The sequence below is a fragment of the Zootoca vivipara genome, chromosome 1 (assembly GCF_963506605.1).
Source record: "Zootoca vivipara chromosome 1, rZooViv1.1, whole genome shotgun sequence".
Classification (NCBI taxonomy): Eukaryota; Metazoa; Chordata; class Lepidosauria; order Squamata; family Lacertidae; genus Zootoca; species Zootoca vivipara.
In genome coordinates, this window is record NC_083276.1 from 123,037,457 (window position 1) to 123,058,017 (window position 20,561).

The following is a 20,561-nucleotide window of genomic DNA, read 5'->3' on the forward strand; positions in this document are numbered from 1 at the left end:
GTCATGAAAGGACCCTAACTACTTAAGGGAGGACTGGGGAAGTTTTGTTGCTCCAGATGCTACAGGACTACAACTCCCATCATTCCTAACCATTACCATGAAAGCAGGGCTAATGGGAACTGGAGTCCAACAACATCGGAAGAGACAAAGGTTCCACAGCCCTGATTTAGGGCAGGCATAGGCAAACTCTGCCCTCCAGATGTTTTGGGACTACAACTCCCATCATCCCTGACCACTGGTCCTGTTAGCTAGGGGTGACTCCCAAAACATCTGGAGCTCAGAGTTTGCCTATGCCTGATTTAGGGTATGGCAAGATGCACACTACAGAGATTTTCCATAAGCAGGATGATGGATTCCTGCAGGATCCGACCCATCAGATGGACAAAAACGCCCATGTGGCGAAAACGATCCAGTGTAACTTTTTTTGAAATACATCCTTCAGGCCTTTCCCAAGAACCCTTGTAGAGGAAGCCATGATACTGGAAGAGGGGGATTCGAGCCAGGGGACCTATGCCCACCCACAAATGTTGTTGGACACAAAGTCCCTTCACCCCCAGACATCATGGCCAAAGGTCAAGAGGTTCGGAGGGTGGCAAAATGAGAACGGGGCCTTCTCTGTAGCGGCCCCCCGTCTGTGGAATGCTCTTCCCAGGGAAGTTTGCCTGGCACCTTCATTATACACCTTTAGGCGCCAGGCAAAAACATTCCTCTTTAACCAGGCCTTTGGCTGACCTGATTTACATCCTATGCCCTTTTAAAATGTGCTGGGAGGGGGCTATTGGGTTGTTTTTATTTTTATTATGTATTTCATGGTTTTATATCTTGATTTTATTCTATGAACTGCCTGAGACTCCCGAGTATAGGGCGGTATATAAATTCAAATAATAATAATAATAATAATAATAATAATAATAATAATAATAATAATAATAATAATAATAGCTGGATTCCAACAACAACAAGTGGATCAGAGGTGGAATGATATTCTTCTTTTTAAAAATTTAATAAAGATTATTTTATATTTAAAAAAGAAAAAAAAAGAAAAAGGTTGACTAGCTGGACTAGGAATGAGCTATAGCACATATGGTGCAAATATTCCCGATGTCGACTGTACGCTTACCGGTATACCATTCTAGAACAAAAATGCCCATGTGGCGAAAACGATCCAGTGTAACTTTTTTTGAAATACATCCTTCAGGCCTTTCCAAAGAAAGAAGCCATGATACTGGAAGAGGGGGATTTGAGCCAGGGGACCTATGCCCCCCCCCGCACAAATGTTGTTGGACACAAGGTCCCTTCACTCCCAGACATCATGGCCAAAGGTCAAGAGGTTCGGAGGGTGGCAACATGAGAACGGGGCCTTCTCTGCAGTGGCCCCCCCATCTGTGGAATGCTCTTCCCAGGGAATGATATTCTTCTTTTTAAAAATTTAATAAAGATTATTTTATATTTAAAAAAGAAAAAAAGAAAAAGGTTGAAGGATAGGCTTTGACCACATTTCTATGGCTTAGACTTGTATAGCTGGACTAGGAATGAGCCATAGCACATATGGTGCAAATATTCCCGATGTCGACTGTACGCTTACTGGTATACCATTCTAGAACACTCATGCTAATCTCCCTTGACATAACAAAGCTATAAAGGCTATGCATTATTATAGCTCATGGACAGAACCTCCCCGGCTCCCGCCTTAAAAAAAAAATCCCTTTAAAAATCATTTTTTAAAAATCCAATTCATGAGCTCAAATGGACTTTAGACCTCTCGTCTTTTTAAAAAAGTTACAGCCCCAGAATGCCCCATGACAAAGTGCTGGCAAAGCAGAGGGAAGTTAGAAAAACAATTTGTGATTTGGCAAGAGCATAACCTTTATAATAATAATAATAATAATAATAATAATAATAATAATAATAATAATTTTATTTATACCCTGCCCTTCCCAGTCAAGACCGGGCTCAGGGTAGCTAGCAACAAAAATATCAACGCAGGTATAAAAGAAACAATTCAATTAAAATGCAGATTAATACAATGTTAAAATTCAATTTTAAAATTAAAAATCTACAAGTAAAATAAAACCATTATAAGATAAAACTTTAGGGGAGGGTAACCCCGGGGTCAGACTGCGTCAGTCCAAAGGCCAAGCGGAACAGCTCTGTCTTGCAGGCCCTACGAAAAGATGACAAATCCCGCAGGGCCCTAGTCTCCTGAGACAGAGCGTTCCACCAGGTCGGGGCCAGTACTGAGAAGGCCCTGGTCCTGGTCGAGGCCAGCCTAACCACCTTGTGACTCGGGATCTCCAGTATGTTATTATTTGTGGACCTTAATGTCCTCTGCGGGTCATACCGGGAAAGGCGGTCCCGTAGGAAACATTAAAACGAGAAACTGTCCACAGAGTTAGGACAATTTGCCCAAGCTGCTTCTTGGATCCCAGATCATATTTTTATAGAAACAAAAAAAAACCCTGTCTTTACTGTAACTTCACTGGAATCACACTGACTCCCAAGAAAACCTCTCTGTTTTTCTTCATTCGCTTTTGGACTTACATTGAGAGGCTCCAAGATGTTCAGGTGCACCAAGCATACCATAAGTTTCACCGTGATGTCTATGGGAACACCTTCAGGTATGGAGCAGGTAACCTTTTCTGAAACTAGAAGATAACAGCAGGTTTTTTTCCCCCCTAACCAGCATGGCATCATTTACAAGTGGGACCTACAAAACGTTGCTGGATGGAGTGCTTCTGTTTAGGGTTCCAGCCAGGTTATATTTCTAGATTACTCCAATCCTTCACTTGGGAGCTTTTACTGCAACCAAACAGTATACAGTATACACTTTAACAAATAAGCAATTTAAAAATGATTTTGCTCTTAGAGTATATAACAGAGGGCAAAGTCCAGTTAAAACACTGATTCGGGATGGAGAGGAGGGGGAGAAACAGTTGAAATTTGTTATTAATAACATGGTTATTAACTGGATTTCCTATCTATCCTGCACCATCAGGTCCCATGGCAGCTGAAAGTCAGTATCCCAATTGCTCCTTAAGGCAAGGTTTTGTATCTGAAGGCAGTGCAGGAGCAGATCTCACATTTAGCTGGTAACCTGTGACACCTGTTTTGCAGCAACTGAGTTAGTTAATGGAAAATATTAGAAATTGAAGGACACTGGAATCCATAAGGATAGCTAAGTCACTGAAGGCACTTGAAATAAAATTTCCAAATGAAACAAACAGTTCCTTTCCTGCAAATGCTATAAGCGTCTGGTCTACTGCTCCATAAACAGGATGTCTCAATAACATAATTGGGCTTGCAATTCAATTTCCATCCCCCCTACCATATATGCACTCAAATAATAACAATGCTTCATCTAGCACAGGCACCCCCAGACTTCGGCCCTCCAGATGTTTCAGACTACAATTCCCATCTTCCCCAACCACTGGTCCTGTTAGCTAGGGATCATGGGTGTTGTAGGCCAAAACATCTGGAGGGCCGCAGTTTGGGGGTGCCTGATCTAGCAGATGGAAAGAGTGGCCAGGGGCATCACTGGCTCCAGTACAGATGTGTTGCCAAGTCGTTCATTTCCAAGGCATTTAAAAATAAAGGCAAAATGTAAACCGACACAATGCCACCAAGAATCTAGTGACATTATCTTCCAAGTCACATCAGAAAACCAGAATACTTGGGGAGATTATGTACCACTGGTGCAGCTCACTGCAGAAGTAACCAATAACCTTAGTAGTGTACCTTGATTTTCTGAAGAATCGTTTGGTCCCTCTCTCTTCTCCAGGACAATTCCTGAAAAATCTGTAATGGCCTAAAAAAACAAAAAGCAATTATTGACATTGGGGGGGGGGGAAGAGACCCAGCTTTCCTGGGGCGGCGGGAAGCATTTTTAGGACAGGGGGAAACTTTTTAAAATAAGGCAACCGGAAATTTGCCTGGACAAGGATAGTGAGCTTGGGGAATGGTCCCCCCCCCAGGAATAAACGAGACAGCCCTATCCTAGTTGCCACCCGCCCCTCACCTTCCCTCTGATAAGTGATGCCACTGTTGGGAGCATGGCCCCGTGGCGCTGCCCCACGATGCCTACCACTGCTAGAGACAACCAATGGCAGAGTCCTGTCACAGGACTATACCAATTCAGAATGTAAGTGGAGGAGTCATTGTTTGAAATGACCACATAATCAAGAAAAGCTGGATGTTAGAGCTATGCAATCTTGCCCTTCTCTGCCCCCCCACAAAGGCCTGAGATTCCAGGAGAAACATAGCAGTAAGGAGGCTTCTACCTTGCATTTCCTTGAACATCTTAGATGGTTCTTAGATCCCTGCTCAGGCTCAATATAACTAAAGGACCGCAACCTTCCCTAAGCTCAGCCAAGAACGCTGTGCCAACGATGGAGAAAATAGAGATTTTGTAAAACTGTTATCGTTTTGACAATTCCATTTTCTTTGGAGCCTATCGCCTAGCTCAGGCACCCCCAAACTGCGGCCCTCCAGGTGTTTTGGCCTACAACTCCCATGATCCCTAGCTAACAGGACCAGTGGTCAGGGATGGTGGGAATTGTAGCCCAAAACATCTGGAGGGCCGAAGTTTGGGGTTGCCTGGCCTAGCTAAACTGAAGAGGCCTGCGTCTGCCTATCTTTTACAGTACAGAATTAGCTGCTTTTAGATGGTGTATGCGGCGAATGTCCGCCACAGAACTCTGAAAAGAATAAACTGTTATAATCTATGGTGGCCACTGTATGCATGAAAAGAGAATCAGCCAGGCATGGTCATTGTGATTTATCTTGGAATTGTTTTGTAGACAGGTGAAAAGGGATATAGGGAGACGTTTAATGAACAGGAAAATTAGTCACGAGTCTTAATAAAGGAAGACATTGAAAAATGATTATATGTAATCACATGGTATTATGATGAGGGCTGATCTGAAGAGCCAAATGATTTTGATTGGTTCAGGATGATGACACGGAGATGCAACTGTTAAGATTGGTGAACAGAAATCATGTGTGCAATCTGGAAGTGTATAAGAAACACTGCTTGGGATGTGGTTCTCTGCAGCCTTCTGCCATATTTTTGAGGCTGCCCCAGAGTGCATTAGCATGTCAATAAAGGCCTGTCTTTTCACTTGGAGCCTGCCTCTTTTCCTTTGGGGTTTCTGGGAGAGATACCTCCGGTCTAGCAACCCTTTTTAACATTTCTCCCAACACCAGCAAGGGCACAAAGTTAAGCACTCCTCTTGACTGCTGTACAACTCCTTCACCTGCGGAATTACGAAAGCTCAAGAATATTCTGGAAGCGTCGCAACCACCATTTGTTTAGCCTGCTTGTAACGGTCAGGAGTTAAGGCAGTACAGGAGGTTACAATAGTAAATGGGTTTTATTCTGGACACATTGCGTTAATTGTTTAACGTATTGCTTGCTACCCGGCATCTTGGAGGATGGCGAGTGTCAGGTACATACACATCATATGCATAAAGCACTATTATACTGCTTCAACCATCACGGAGAATCCTGGGAACTGTAGTTTGTTATGGGCGCTGACCTCACAGAACTACAATTCCCAGCATGCTTAACAAATTATAGCACTGCGGATTCTCCACAACTGTTGTATAATAGTGCTTTAAAGGTATGCTGTGGGTGTGATCCAAGACCCTAAAAAGGAATGCAAGGCCAACAATTTTCTGGAGCCATGCAAGGATGAGTCTGGCCATTACCTGTATGACTGGTACCTGGGAGGCCCACCAATAATAATAATAATAATAATAATAATAATAATAATAATAATATATTATTTATACCCCGCCCATCTGGCTGGGTTTCCCCAGCCACTCTGGGCGGCTTCCAGCAGAAGCATAAAATAATCGATTAAAAATTAAAAGCCTCCCTAAACAGGGCTGCCTTCAGATGTCTTCTAAAAATCTGGTAGCTGTTTTTCTCTTTGACATCTGATGGGAGGGTGTTCCACAGAGCCCTCTGCCTGGTTCCCTGCAACTTGGCTTCTCGCAACGAGGGAACCGCCAGAAGCCCCCCGGCACTGGACCTCGGTGTCCGGGCAGAACGATGGGGGTGGAGACACTCCTTCAGGTATACTGAACCGAGGCCACCTAGCTGCCTTGGACCCCATGACACAAGTAAGGTGGGGTATAAATGCAAGGACAGATATAATTTTTTCCACTTCCAATGTGCCTAACACAGCTAGCCCTTACAGGAAATTAATTTAACGTGCTTACGGCCAAGGCTTTGTCATACTGTTTGTTAGAGATATACAGCTCGGCAGCTATATTGACATCTTCCATGGATACGAGGTTCTGGTGTTTACCAAAGGCTTCTTCCATTATCTCAATAGCAGCAGTGATGTCACTGGCTTCATAATAGCTCCTGTGGGAAACGGCAGTAAGGTAATAGAGTTAAATCCAGGTAATAATTTGCTTTAAAAATTAAAAGAAAACATATAAAGCCATTAGAGAATTTTCTAGGCAAGCCGTAAAGCAAATGCCCCCCAGTCCATAACACCTATCATGTGTTCATGCAAAGTATATGGAAGTAATGTTAAAATGTGTCCATCTTTACCATTTGTGTCCCTAACATTTCACCAGTTGCTGCAAATTTCCATCTAATGGTTATGACTCCAGCAATATCCATTTCTTTTTGTGTGGGATTAGCTTTCTATATAAAGCCATCTCCCTTAAAGCTCATTTCTATAAAACTGTCCCCACGCCAAAGGATCAGGGCATGGTTTTAGGGCACACAGCCCAGTCAGCTAAGCCGGCCCAACTCTGGTCACAGTGCCTGGCTGAGAGACAATCAGGGAATCTCATGTAATCCTCGGGTTCCATTGTGCGATATATCTGACATGTAAATAATAAAGAGAATCATTCTGCTCTAACACCCTTGCACCCTCTTGTCATTTATACATTATCAAATGCTATTTTCTTCCTTAACCTCTTTCCTGCCTTCCTGGTGTGTCTCAATCCCAAAAACTGGGGTCGCCCTTGTTTGCCTCAAGGAACACAAACATTCTTGGGACAGCAGCAGCGATGCAACATTTCGCCTCGGCACGCTGTAAAATGTTTGACTAAACGCTTACTTTGCCATATCCCTAGCCAGATGCATAAAGCGATCCCCATCGAAAGGAGTTAGAAGATTTAAAATGCGTCTGTAGCCATCCATCGCCAGTTTATGTTCTCCCAGCTGCTCATAGAGGCTCGATCGCTCCCACAAGTAACGCACATTGGTAGGGTCATACTTCAGAGCTATAAAAATAAGAAGAGGCATTATTATACAGTATTCAATAATGTTATAATAATGATAATACCAAAGCAACAAAACAATAGTTATAACAACAATAACAACAAGCACCCTGCCATGACAAACAGGCACAAGATCAGATTTTTACAGCCCGAAGAATCTGTTTTCATTATACACTAAGTGGAAACACCAATTTTCAGAAGTGCTATATCTCTGTGTATCAAATGCTGTGGAGCTCACAAAGGCACCTGGACTTGTCTCCATTGGAAACAGAATTCTAGGTTTGGCAGACAGATTTGTCTGATCCAGCAAAAGACGCTCTTAGGCTCCAGTGCAATTTATGGCAGGTGGTTTTTCTTTCTCACACACGTAATATTGCATCTCTTTGCATCACTGTAATCATCTTTCTCGCAGTATTTTTTTATTTAAAAAATAGAAATAAAGGTTTATAGAAGACTGCTGACCCACTAGAACACGGTCAAGTTTATTTTTTAAAATAATTTTGATTAAAGATTTTCTTGATTTACAAAAGTACGTGCATTGTCTCCTATTTCAGGTTTTAGAGTCTTTTCTACAGATCAGTTATATTTGTTGTGAGACATTATTGTTGCATACAGTATAACGTTGGGGAAGATTCTTGAAAATATGAAGTTGCTATCAAGGATTAGCTCTCATGGGTCATTTTATCAGAACACCAAGAGGAATGATTTGATGATAAGTCTTGTTACTTCTTAGCTAAACCAGCTAAGCTGTTAAATTAGCTTGCATATAAATACATTGGGTGTGGTTTACCCCTTGGAAAAGGACTTGCTTGTGAGACATGGCTCCCCACCCCACCCCACTTGTGCTTTCCCCCCAAACACAGACACACAACCCGAAATCTGATTCCAGAGGGATTGGGAGAATCATCCAAAGTCTGCCAGTGAAAATGGGTTCAACAATACTGCCAACAACCAAATTCTAGCAGCTAATAAACTTACTGTTGTAAGTAATGCAAAACAATCAATAGATAGGAGAAAAGAAAATGCAACTAAAGGATGTTCTATTTCTTAAAAATCCATTACTTTACCTTTTCCATAGCAGAAGATAGCCTGCTTAATATTGTCCTGTTCAAGAGACATTTCAGCTAGCCTAACCCACTCTTCAGTGTCGCTGGGGTTTAAGTGAGCAGCAATCAATTCAAACTGCAACGATTTCTCCATGTCTCCTTGGTCTTCATAAATCATGGCAAGAGTTGAGAATGGTTCATAAGCAAGAGGCGCTGCTCAGATCAAAAACAGAAACACGTTAACATTTTAAAGAAACTCATCTCTCTGTATAACATTAGCACATACAACCAGGGCTGAGCATATTCTGCCATAGCTCAAGCATTCCTTGTCTACTAATTTGTTTCTCAATGTGATTCAACGTGCTGGTCTTCACCTGTAAGCCAAGGTGTGAGACTCAGAAAGTATCGGAAGGTATTAAACAGGCATCCCCAAACTTCGGCCTCCAGATGTTTTGGACTACAATTCCCATCATCCCTGACCACTGGTCCTCTTAGCTAGGGATCATGGGAGTTGTAGGCCAAAACATCTGAAGGGCCACAGTTTGGGGATGCCTGGTCTTATATATACCTGCCAAATTGTTAAGATTATCACCTGAGGAGTTAAGTGCTGTTACACTCAGGTGCTGTTTTGCAGCCTTTCCTCTTCTGGATGCCCAGCCTTGACAGAAAGTGGTAAATTACCTGTGGTGACTATTTCCCAATTCTGTTTGCTTACATTATTATATCTTCTTCTTTTTTGCACCAGATGAAAATATTTTGTTTACCTTATCTCAGAGCAACATTTGAATTTGCTGCTTTGTGCTTCCTTTTGAAATGTTTTAAAGTTATCGGTTTCTTCAGATTTTGTTTAGATTGTGATATTGTTTCAAATAAGTGTTGTTAACTACCTGAAGACCATATGGTTGAAAGGTCGGATAAAGATGTTTTTAATAATAAGTAGTTCCCAGGTGGGCCTACTGATTGGTGCATTATAAGATGGCAAGACAACCTAAGTCAGTTCCTGTTTCTTATCCTATATGACTGAAGAACATACATAAGAAGAAATCTGTGTAGTCAATTTAAAAAATTGTAAGGTTGTGCAGAACCCCCCCCCCCCCAAAAAAAAACATGCACACACACCAACCAGAGGTTTTAAACTCAGTTTCTTCTTAAGGCAATCTCTGGGAAAGGTATCCAATTAAATATAGGAAGCTATAGTCAGAAAAAAAAATTGAAAATCCTAGATTATCTATAGGTGCTCACAGCATGCTACTGACGATCTCCTTGGATCCTAACCAATATAATTAGTTACAGGTAGGTAGCCGTGTTGGTCTGAGTCGAAGCAAAATAAAAAAATTCCTTCAGTAGCACCTTAAAGACCAACTAAGTTTTTATTTTGGTATGAGCTTTCGTGTGCATGCACACTTCGTCAGATACACTGAAACACTGATTCACTGAAACACTCAGTGATTCTGTTTCAGTGTATCTGACGAAGTGTGCATGCACATGCAAGCTCATACCAAAATAAAAACTTAGTTGGTCTTTAAGGTGCTACTGAATGAATCAATATGATTAGGTAAGCCAATACAATATATGCTAAACAAAGAAAGGTGCTCAATCACAGTACAGTAGTACCTTGGTTTACAAACATAATCCGAACATGTTCTGCTTCCAAGGCAAAGTTCACAAACCGAAACACCTACTTCCAGGTTTGCAGCGTTCTTAATCCAAGTTGTTCATAAACTAAGCTGTTCTTAAACCAAGTTACCACTGTATCTCATATACATTGCACTTTCTATATTAAATTTATTTCATTGGTCCTTTCAAGTTGTCGCCAGTTCAAAAACATCACTCAACACACACAATCACACACACCAAATCACAATACCTTGTCTTATGATTTCCATGCACATCAGAATGGCTTCTTCATGCTCCCCTCGAGCAAACCTGATGTTCGCTTCACCCATGAGGCCTCTAAGGGCACGGGGCAATTTACTGCGAGGACGTTTTTCCTAGTAAAAAAATTAACAGCTGTTTATTTCAATAAGGCCACTAGACACTAGAGTTCAGCATGCATTATGCTGCAACTTGCAATGGTATGTAAGTTATTCTTTTCCTAATAGGAATGGCACAAGAACCAAGAGTATCCCTTAAATTGATTAAATTCTGGTATTTTGGTCTGACGCCATAAATTACTCAGAAAATGAAACAAAAATTTAGGGTGATTCTCCCCGCCACCAGCCCCACCTTAATCAGACTCCTGCAATCAGCATTCAGTTCTTAAATCGTGAACATATCAGGCTCAGGAGAGATGTTATAGGCCTATGATAAAATCTCCACTGGGAAATTAATATTAGATACTGTGGCCTGACCACACCTGAGTCATACGCAACAATTAGTAACTTCAGAAAAAAAATGAGAATTCCCCTCAGAATACGCAACAAATTCAATGGAGCTGAAATGACTATCAGAATACAGTGGTACCTCTACTTACAAATAACTCTACTTACGAATGTTTCTACTTATGAATGGGGCTCTGTCCGCCATCTTGAATGCGGTTTAGATAGGATTTTTTCTACTTACGAATTTTTAGATAGGGTTGCTCTGACTTACGATTTTTTTCTCCCAATGCATTCCTATGGGATTCGACTCACAAATTGTTTCGACTTACAAATGTGCATTCGGAACGCATTAAATTCGTAAGTAGAGGTACCACTGTACATGTTCAGTAGGACAAAAATATATACAACAGTTGTATGAGAAGCCCCCTTTCATCTCTTGAGGACATTTCTCACTGAAAGTGTAACTTTCTCCACTGCATTTCAGCAATAGCAAAGTCCCCTAGAGAGGTTCTTCAGTCTTAAAACACTTGCCTTCATCATTTTCTTCGTCTCTCTGTTAAGCACCATCTCCAGGGCAAAAACATCTCCTGCTGTAGGCTGTTCAGAGGTCTCTTCGTCTTCATCCTCTTCTTCCTCATCCTCTTCTTCCTCTTCATTCTCTCCCATCATAGAAGCAAAAACTCGATGGACGGATTTACTGACTCCATCCGATGTCTCTTCTGGTTGGGAGAGAGAAAGGGTTACAATGTTCTCCAAGGAGAAACAGTGCAAGATTACCTCCTCCTCTCAGCAATCTTTCCCTATTTAAAAGCATTTTCTTGTATTGTTTTTAAAAAGTTGTACAAATTGACTGCAACTGACACTTCCTGCAATCTGCTGCCATCAATTCCACAGACTCATGGGAGCTATTGGAAGTGCCTGTATTTGGGGAAATTGCCACATTGCATTTGTGTGTAGGTCTTCAACTACCACGCCAGGACTAGGAATATGGGTAGTAGTTGGGAAGGAATTGCTCCCTTTGCTTGAAAAATATTGTTTGTATACAGCCTGAGCCATTAAGACCTTTTCAATAATTACAGTGGGATCCGTAGGCCCACCGATATATTTTCTAAGTCTGTGAAAATAATGGAGAAGCCAATTACTAGAAACAGTGATTGACCCAACAAATATCTATTTCATGAAACGTACCGTACTTTTCAGTGTATAAGACTAGGGTGTTTTTTTTTACTGAAAAATTATGTTTAAAATACGGGGTCGTCTTATACAAGGGTAGTGCCTAGGGGGGACGTGGGATTGGTTGATGCCGCGAGCCGGAGATGGTCTGCAGCATGTGTCTGCAGCGAGGGGCAGGCAATAGGCTGCTTCTGCCGGCGAGGTGACAGACGTTAGGAGGCGCGTGTTAGTGTCAGCCAGGCAGGTGATTTTTGGCAATCCCCACCCCCCAAAAAAGCTCAACAAATCTCTGCAATCTTCAGCAAAAAAAGCTCAACAACTCCAGGTAATCTCTCCCCATTTTCTTAATTTTTAGTCCCCAAAAATAGGGGGCGTATTATACATGGAAAAGTACAGTAGCATGATCTTTTGCGATTCAATCTCCAAACAATCTGGTTCTATGGATCATTTTGGCTATAGTCAATAACAAGTAACACCTTCTTCACCAGTAGCTGAAGACAACTTGGCACCTGAAAGCAAGCCTAAGAAGACCTACCCCCACTCCAGTCTTATAAGAAAATCAGTGAATAGTCTGGAAGCATCAAATGCTGTGGCGTTGTTGGTTAAGGGTTCACGCAGAAGTATTCTCTACTACACACTGAACAGCAGAGATTGAACCTGGGTCCTTTTGTATACAAAGCATGTACCAGCAAACATTGTTTCTCTCACACAAATCATTATAGGGAAGCCAAGAACAAACCTTGACTTTGGATCATGATTTGCTTGGAGATAAATAAACCATAAGCACTGACTGGTACATTAGTCTAAGCAAGCTGCTCCTTGGTTTGTTTTCCTGCTTGCCTGAAAAGGAGAAGCAAAGCGGGAGAGCTTGCACCCAGACTAATTTGCTTAACAATGCTTAATGTTACACCTAAAAGCTACCACTGAGTGGGTATGGCATCTTTAAATCTTTCGAGTTAAATATTTCGTTTAACATGTACCTTCTGCTTCATTGTGACCCTGAGGTCCAATAGATGGTCCTTGTGCAGATGTAGAAGGAGCATCCGGATCGTCTACATTTTCTTCAGTAAGTGCAGTTTCTCCGTCCTGTAAAAATCAGCAAAATGTGATGAAGAGAAAATATGAACTTTATAACATTACTGTCAATATGGAATGCAGTTCCAAAACAATTTACCTGCACGGGTGATGGGACTGATTTTGGGCAATTAGACTTTGGTTTGCTGTTGTACAATTGAATCAGGGACTGTTATTCAAAATTAAACTGAAACTCGTTTATCAAAGGTTTACATTGCACACACTGGAATAAATTGTTCCATTAAAATTGTGAACAAAAATTTGTAGTGAACTACTTCCTGGAAATATATATGGGTAAGACAAACACATTCCCCTTTTCCACCTCTTTCATGGTATAGTTGCTGGGGGGGGGGTTGCTCCCCAAAATAAATCATATAAGCTCACCTATCACTAGTCTTTAAAACGGTTGTATGAATGTAGCCCTACAAATTGTTAAACACACATTATTCTACTCCACTGTATAGCATTAAAAACTTGTACGCTCAGTGCTTTTCTTCTGGGGGGACGCAGAGGGACGCATACCCCTAAACATTTTGTGAATCCAAGTTTGGCCCCATTGAGGGGCAGTATTTCAACATGAGAAGGAAAATGAAAGTACCCCTATTTTTTTTAGAAAAAAGCACTGTGTACACTAGTCTAGCTAGTTGCCTAAACCCATGTGAAAAAAATAACATGAGACTTGCCACACAAGACAAAACCCATATGCTTGAGATCCAGTCCATTATCTTGGATACACACATAAATTAGTAAGCATCTTGCCTCCCCTCTTAACCAAAAGTTTTTGATCCCAGAATACTATATTTGCTTCTGGATAGTGTGTTGTGTATTTTGTCTTTTCAGCATATTGAATGATTGCTATTCATATGTATCTCTGTATGGGGAATATCTAGTTACTTTTCATTCCTGCCCCTGCAAGCAGACCGGTTCAACTACCACTTTTCATCTACTTTAAAAATTACAACTACATTGACCACTTATGCTGGGGAAAACTGGAGGCTCATTTTCTGCTAGACTCAGTTGCAACAAACAAAACAGCACAATCCATTACCCCATGTATTGCACTTAATACAAAGCATCATAAACAGTGCCTTTTTTCAAGGTTTCCCTACTATTCAGTTACATTATCCTAAAAAGCCAGGACTCAACAGCTATCATTTTGCTTGCAGTCAGATAAATAAGGTACTTCAAATTAAATCACCCAATTGGGGTGGGTAGCTGGGCAAAAAGCAGGTGGTTGTAATCAAGTCACTTAATGCAATCAGAGCTGTGAGTGAGTGTATTTTTCTAATCCTTTCAATGTGTGTTCCTAGCAGATGAAGTGGGATTTGAAAACCACTCTGTAATTGCCAGTATAAAAACAGGAGTCATTATCCCAAAGTACAAGTGTGCAACTTTGTATCTGTAATGCAGATAATTTTAAAAAATTATGACGGGTACAATGCATTTAGGACCCAGGTGGCGCTGTGGTTAAACCACTGAGCCTAGGGCTTGCTGATCAGAAGGTCGGCGGTTCGAATCCCTGTGACGGGGTGAGCTCCCGTTGCTTGGTCCCAGCTCCTGCCAACCTAGCAGTTCGAAAGCACGTCAAAATGCAAGTAGATAAATAGGAACCGCTACAGCGGGAAGGTAAACGGCGTTTCCATGTGTTGCTCTGGTTTGCCAGAAGCGACTTTGTCATGCTGGCCACATGACCTGGAAGCTATACGCCGGCTCCCTCGGCCAATAATGCGAGATGAGCGCGCAACCCCAGAGTCAGTCACGACTGGACCTAATGGTCAGGGGTCCCTTTACCTTTACCTTACAATGCATTTCAGGCACACTGCAAAAATACACTTGTTTTAACTTGGTTCAGCTATCCTTCTGAAAATGAAAATGTTCAGGGAGGGGACTCGGGGATAGAAGCGAGGAGTCCATCCCGCCAAAAAAAGAGAAAACCACCCCAACCAAAACACGAGAAGAGAGCGCTATGAAGGTAATGGACCCAAATCTCACCTTCCTTTCTCGGCTTTTGCGCTCTTCCCTGCGCCTCTCAAACTCCTCGAATGAGATTTTCCCTTCCAGGTACTCGATAAGTTCGGGACTGAACCCCGACATTTTTGCAGCTGGGGCGGGGGAAGCAACAAATCCAGAAAACCTTGTTTCTGCAAAGAGCGAGTAGGCTGGAAGGAGGTATTAATGCGAAGGACCAAACGGTCCGGCACTTAAAATAGTCCGGGCTGAAACAAGGAAGAACGCCGGAAGCGTGAAGGACGGCGGCGACTGTCCGCGCATGCGCTGCTACTGCACGTGAAGGCTGTCGTTTCACGCAGTTCTGTAAACCTGCGCTAGAAAGAGAGAAAAGGCAACTTTTCTCTGCCCTGGGAGGATAGGAACGTCAGTAGCATATCGTGATCAACGTTTATATTACTGAAGCTTGATGTTGGGAAGAGAATGGCCACCTTTTTCCCCTGGGCAGAAATGACCTGACCTGGGCAGAAATGTCACACGCCACGGTTTCGTTTATATAAAATATGCAAGGATTTATGTTATGCAAAATGAATCATGGAAAGAGAAGGAGAGTAGCTGGGGAAACCCAGCCAGATGGGCGGGTATTAATAAACAACAACAACAACAACAACAACAACAACAACAACAACAACAACAACAACAACAACAACATTTTAAGGTTGCTTAAATGAAAGTTCTAAAATGTAAAACAGAAAATTTAATTAAAAATTGTACAGTACAACCAAGCACAGAGGTGTATCTAGGAGTTGTTTTGGCGTCTTGTCCCGTGTGTGTGTGTGTGTGTGTGTGTGTGTGTGTGTGTCTTTTTCACAGGAACTTGAAGGAGCCTAGTGGGGGCCATGACCATTATAAGAGAACAAGGGTTTGTGGTGAGTTTCAGCACCTCTCTTTTCTATAAAACAAGAACTGGTAACAACTGTATTAGAACTGGCTACTTTTTACACAGCCCAAGTCCTCGAAGCATCTGGAGTGAAGGCAAAAAAATTGAGCATACCTTTGTGCCACAGTGCAAGGCCAGGAAGCTTCTCCCACGCAATGGAGTCAACTTCTAGGGATCAAGGGGGCTTCACACCTCCCATAAAATATTTGAGGGGCTGCCCCCCCCCAAAAAAAAGTTGATGGGCACTGCCATTCAAATGGTGTGCATGCATGGTGTCATGTGATCATGACCTCCCACCCCCCACCTCAATATTTTATTCAAGTTGGCACCCCTGCTCTCATTTTAAGAGTTGTGTCACCACACACAAAATTTCATGGAATTGTAAAACTCAACAATTTGGCTTGTGCTTGCGGAGAAGCAGTGCTCTATTTGCAGACTTCTCGGGGTACGAACGGCACCCTGGAACGGATCGTGTCTGCAACTAGAGGTACCACTGTAAATAAATAAATAAATAAATAAAAGTGCCAGGGGGTAAGTGTGGGTAGTTATAACAAAAATCTGGTTTATTTTTTATTTTATTTTATTTTTATTTTTTTGGTCCTCTTGGCAAAATTGACATACAGGATTTGACCTGCCTGTTTGCTCGTATGACTTACACTCTTACCTAGCTAGCCACCACACAGGAAATAAAGTCACTAAAGACAGTGTTGCTTTTGCAGAGGTTAGTAACAAAAGCACGGGACAGGTGGTACATTGAGGAGGAGATGTATTTTCATGTGCACCTGCCGTGCATAGCTTTGTGTTTGTTTCTGTGTGTAGTTGATGTGCTCTTACTGTTATCTCAAGGAAGATGTATCACAGAGGAGTCATTTCTGTTTTCTGAGCGACACACACAGCAATACAACAACACTTGGGGGGAAAAACAGGGCTGTGGTTGTTTGTGAGGGACACTAAATTCCTGTAAGAAATGGCCGGAAGTGTGGTTGTGGGCACCAGGGAGAAAGACAGAAAGTGCTGCACGACACATATGTAGTACATAAATGTCTTAAAGTAAGAGTCTTATATAAATTAATGTAATGTCAGAGGAACAATGGCCGCGGTTGCTAGGTTGCTAAGGTCATTGTGACACACCCTGCACAGCAATGCCTCATGAGCATGTCAGGTGAGCAAAGGTGATTTGGCAGGGGAGAAGTTTCACGCTCTTGTTGGCCTTTTGTGACCACTTCTAACCTTTCTATATTGAGACAGAGTGTGTGTGTGTGTGACTGAGTGTGTGAGGGAGGGAAATGTAAGTTGGATTTCTTAGCTGATTCTGCCTTCTGCTTCCAGCTTTGTCTAGTGCTGTCTGAGGGGAGCTCCTTTCTCCCCAGGCAATGCAGGTTCTGTGCACAGCACAGCATAGCTAGCGATAGCAAATAGTCAATAACCATGAGTACCACCACAGTGTCTTCCAGATATCCTTAGACTCCAACTCCCATCATCCCCAGCCAGCACAACCAGGGATTATGGGAGTTGTAGTCCAACAATGTATTAGCTTCCCCCTGCCCTGATCTAGACCTTCAAGCACTTCCTTCACAAAGATAGCCATTATTATTTGCCTATGATAGCAAGCACATGTGGTCCCATTTCAGTCCAGGCGTGTCGAGCAGGAGGATAGTGCCAGCCCTATCTTCTCCCACTCTGTTTTAGGCTGTCAAAGCTGCAGAAGCTGTTTTCAAAGAGCGACTCCAAACAAAATCTGGGGAAAGGAGGAAGTGGCAGCCAAGATGCTGAAGCTTCATCGAAAGCCAAGCCCTGGGACCGGAGGTTTGAACATTTCTGTAGCAATAAGGAAAGCAGTGTGGGCAAAGTTGGGTTCTCTTCCCTTCCCAAGCTGAAACAGTTCCATCTGTCCAGGAGAAAGAAATCTATCTCGCTGAGCAATTGGGATAAATTAAGCACGTTCTGGAGCTGCTGCGGAACCCAAAAGGTCTGGTCCCAAGAATGTAAGATTCTGGAAACTAAGCAAGAGACAAGGAGCTTGTCCACTGTTTTAGGTGAGGAGGTGCCCAGGGTTCTTGAGAGGGATTCTGCACGGGAGGAGAGGGTTGGAGGAGAAATGGAATTACCTAATTCACACTTTCTGAAACAATATGTGAACTGGAACACAACCATCTTTTGAAATTCACACTGAATTTTGCAGCAAAGTGTATAAAAATGCACGTACTAGGATAAAATGTGTATACAAATGTATATATTAGTGGAGATAAGATACAAGTTACTATTGGAGATAAGATACAAGTTACTATTGTGTTGCAGTAACTTGCTTTAAAAATATGTGTCTAAAGTCATATCTTGATTGTCGCCTTGGAACTTGTACGTTTTAGCTCCCAAGCGATCGAAAACCAGAAGTGAGGGTTCCGATTTTCAAACGATTTTCGGAAGCTGAACATCTGGTGCGGCTTCTGCAGCTTCTGATTGGCTGCAGGATGCTCCTGCAGCCAATCGGAAGCCGCGTCTTGGTTTTCAAACAGTTCCGGAACTCAAATGGACTCCCAAAAAAGCATTCTGTTCAAGAACCAAGGTACGACTGTATTAGGATAAATTTGCACTATAATGTTAATGAATTTCCCTGAGGACTTAGAAAAAAAATGCAAACTGGTGTGGAAATTTGGGGAACTGAATTTAGAATTGGAAAAATGAGAAGCTGAGAGAAACTGAAATGGATTCACCCATCCCTAAGGTGGGCAAGGTGGAGGATTTTATGAAGATGCCAGAGGCTCAGGGTGTTGTCAAGAATGTGCAAATTATTAAACAAGAAGAAGCTAAATCTCTCTTTCAAGAAGGTAGGAGATACTAATACACCTTCCTGTTCTCTGTTTACCCCTCTCATTTCCTAGATTCAGCCTCAACAAGCCTCAACCACTTATCCACCTCCACTGTCTTTTCATCTACTTCCGGGTCAGATGTGAATGACAGCATTGAACTAGATGGTGATGCCGTCAACATCATCCTCAAGCGCATGGAGGAGGCAGACAAGGTACAAAACCCCTCAGCACATGATGCTTCCTGCACATGGTACTTCTATAGTACTACTAATGTGCTTGCTTGGGAAACGTGATTCTACAGATGTCTGAAGCCTATTTCTGTCTTCACGCAGTGAGTTATTCACAAACAGCAGCTGCTTGGGAGAATTAAGTTGGATGCTAGTAGCCAGGCCGTTGTCAGGTCTGGTAGAGCTGGCCCAGAAACAAGCGCGTTTTGGCTAAATGAACACAAACACATCACCAGTAATGTAGAGTCTTGGGCAGGCATAGGCAAACTCAGCCCTCCAGATGTTTTGGGACTACAACTCCCACTATCCTGTTAGCCACTATCCGTAGCTAACAGGACCAGTGGTCAGGGATGATGGGAATTGTAGTCCCAAAACATCTGGGGGGCCAAGTTTGCCCATGCCTGGTCTTGGGTCTCGGTAGTGGAGCATGTGCACAAGGTTCCTGGGAAAGAAAACGGAGCCGAGATCTGAGGACTTAACCAGGAAAGGAGTACTTGCGAAAAAGAAATAGTATACAATATTACATTCCCCTTACTGAAGGTTCTCCCAGAAGGGAAGGAATGAAACAGCCACACCCAGAGAGGATGAGAATAGGGGGTTTGGGTGAGAAGTGACCAGAAATATTGGGCAGGAGGGAGGGCGAGTGAAAGAGAGAGCTTTTCCCTAGCCCTGAGTTTGCCAAGATGCACAGAGGGACAGGGGCAGGCTTAGACCATGTGGGAAGGTCAGGAGTCCCAGGCAGAGTAGGGCGTTCACCATGCAGGAGAAAATAAATCTCACCACAGTAGGAGTTCCACTGGGCAGAAACATAGGAAGATACCGGCCCGGCCCACCCATAAGCCAAGATGAGGTGACTGCCTCAGGTGGCAGGATCCACAGGGGTAGCAGATCTGCCCTCCCAAGTAATGCACCGTGACACAGACTTATTTTCTTTCTCGTGGATGGTTGTGTAGCTATAATCATAAAAAAGGAATGAGCTGTTTTTGCTACAAGGTGGAAACGTGAGATCCCAGAGTTACCCTCTTTTGAGCTCATCACTTTTCTAGCTCTGTAGTGTCTCTGAGCAGTTGTGAAATAGGCGGGTTAATTCTGCGGTTCAGTTCTCATTCCGAGCCAACCAGGAAGGGTGCCTAGGACATTTCAAAAAAGGTTCGATAATGCCCTCTCCTAACAGCCCCGGTTCTCTCTCAACATACAGAGCAAACAGGATGAGAACGGGGACATCAGTTTCCTCAGCGCCATCTCCGCTTTATGCATAGCTACACAGCATAAACGACGGAACAAACTGAAACTTCTGTACACCAAAGACAATTTAACAGAGGCTGTCGTGGTAAGTGAGGTGCGGCATCAGAAATCCAGTAAGCTAGCCAGCGGATGAGAGGCACGAGGTCTGGATTTGGGGTTAGTTCTGTGGAAATAAACCTGGCCAGTGCGGAAGGACTATGAAACCACTTGGAATAGGGTCACTAAATCCACTTGAAAACACCCCACCCTACGAGCATGCAGTTGTAATTCCTTACCCAAGGTGTTATGCAGAGGACCCCCTTGCTAAGCTTCCTTGGGACTTCCTTGTCTCTCTATTTGTATTTGTCTCTGTGTCTGAAACCCATGTTTCAGCAACAAGTCCTTCAGGGGTAATAGGTGGCTGGGGAAAATTGAGTTGGCAGCTTAGGAAACCTCTCCTCTGTGCAGCTCTTGGCTCTATTCCTGACAGAGGACAAGACAGTTTATCGGCATGGCAGAGCTGGCCCAGTCTTTGTTTGGACAGTGAAGCATTGCCCTCA

General features: G+C 42.8%; 1 protein-coding gene across 1 annotated transcript in view; it reads right to left on the reverse strand.

The window, feature by feature from the left end:
• GTF3C3 (general transcription factor IIIC subunit 3) overlaps positions 1 to 15,041 on the reverse strand; it is a 28,564-nt gene extending 13,523 nt beyond the window's left edge. Inside the window, exons 1-9 of the mRNA XM_035136563.2 lie at positions 14,849 to 15,041; positions 12,763 to 12,868; positions 11,141 to 11,328; positions 10,156 to 10,279; positions 8,310 to 8,501; positions 7,080 to 7,245; positions 6,223 to 6,370; positions 3,736 to 3,805; positions 2,542 to 2,645 (exon numbers count right to left, since the gene is read on the reverse strand). Of these exons, the coding sequence (XP_034992454.2) occupies positions 2,542 to 2,645; positions 3,736 to 3,805; positions 6,223 to 6,370; positions 7,080 to 7,245; positions 8,310 to 8,501; positions 10,156 to 10,279; positions 11,141 to 11,328; positions 12,763 to 12,868; positions 14,849 to 14,950 (1,200 nt within the window). The 5' untranslated portion in view covers positions 14,951 to 15,041. The remainder of the gene's footprint in view (positions 1 to 2,541; positions 2,646 to 3,735; positions 3,806 to 6,222; positions 6,371 to 7,079; positions 7,246 to 8,309; positions 8,502 to 10,155; positions 10,280 to 11,140; positions 11,329 to 12,762; positions 12,869 to 14,848) is intronic.
• Positions 15,042 to 20,561: the final 5,520 nt, after the last annotated feature.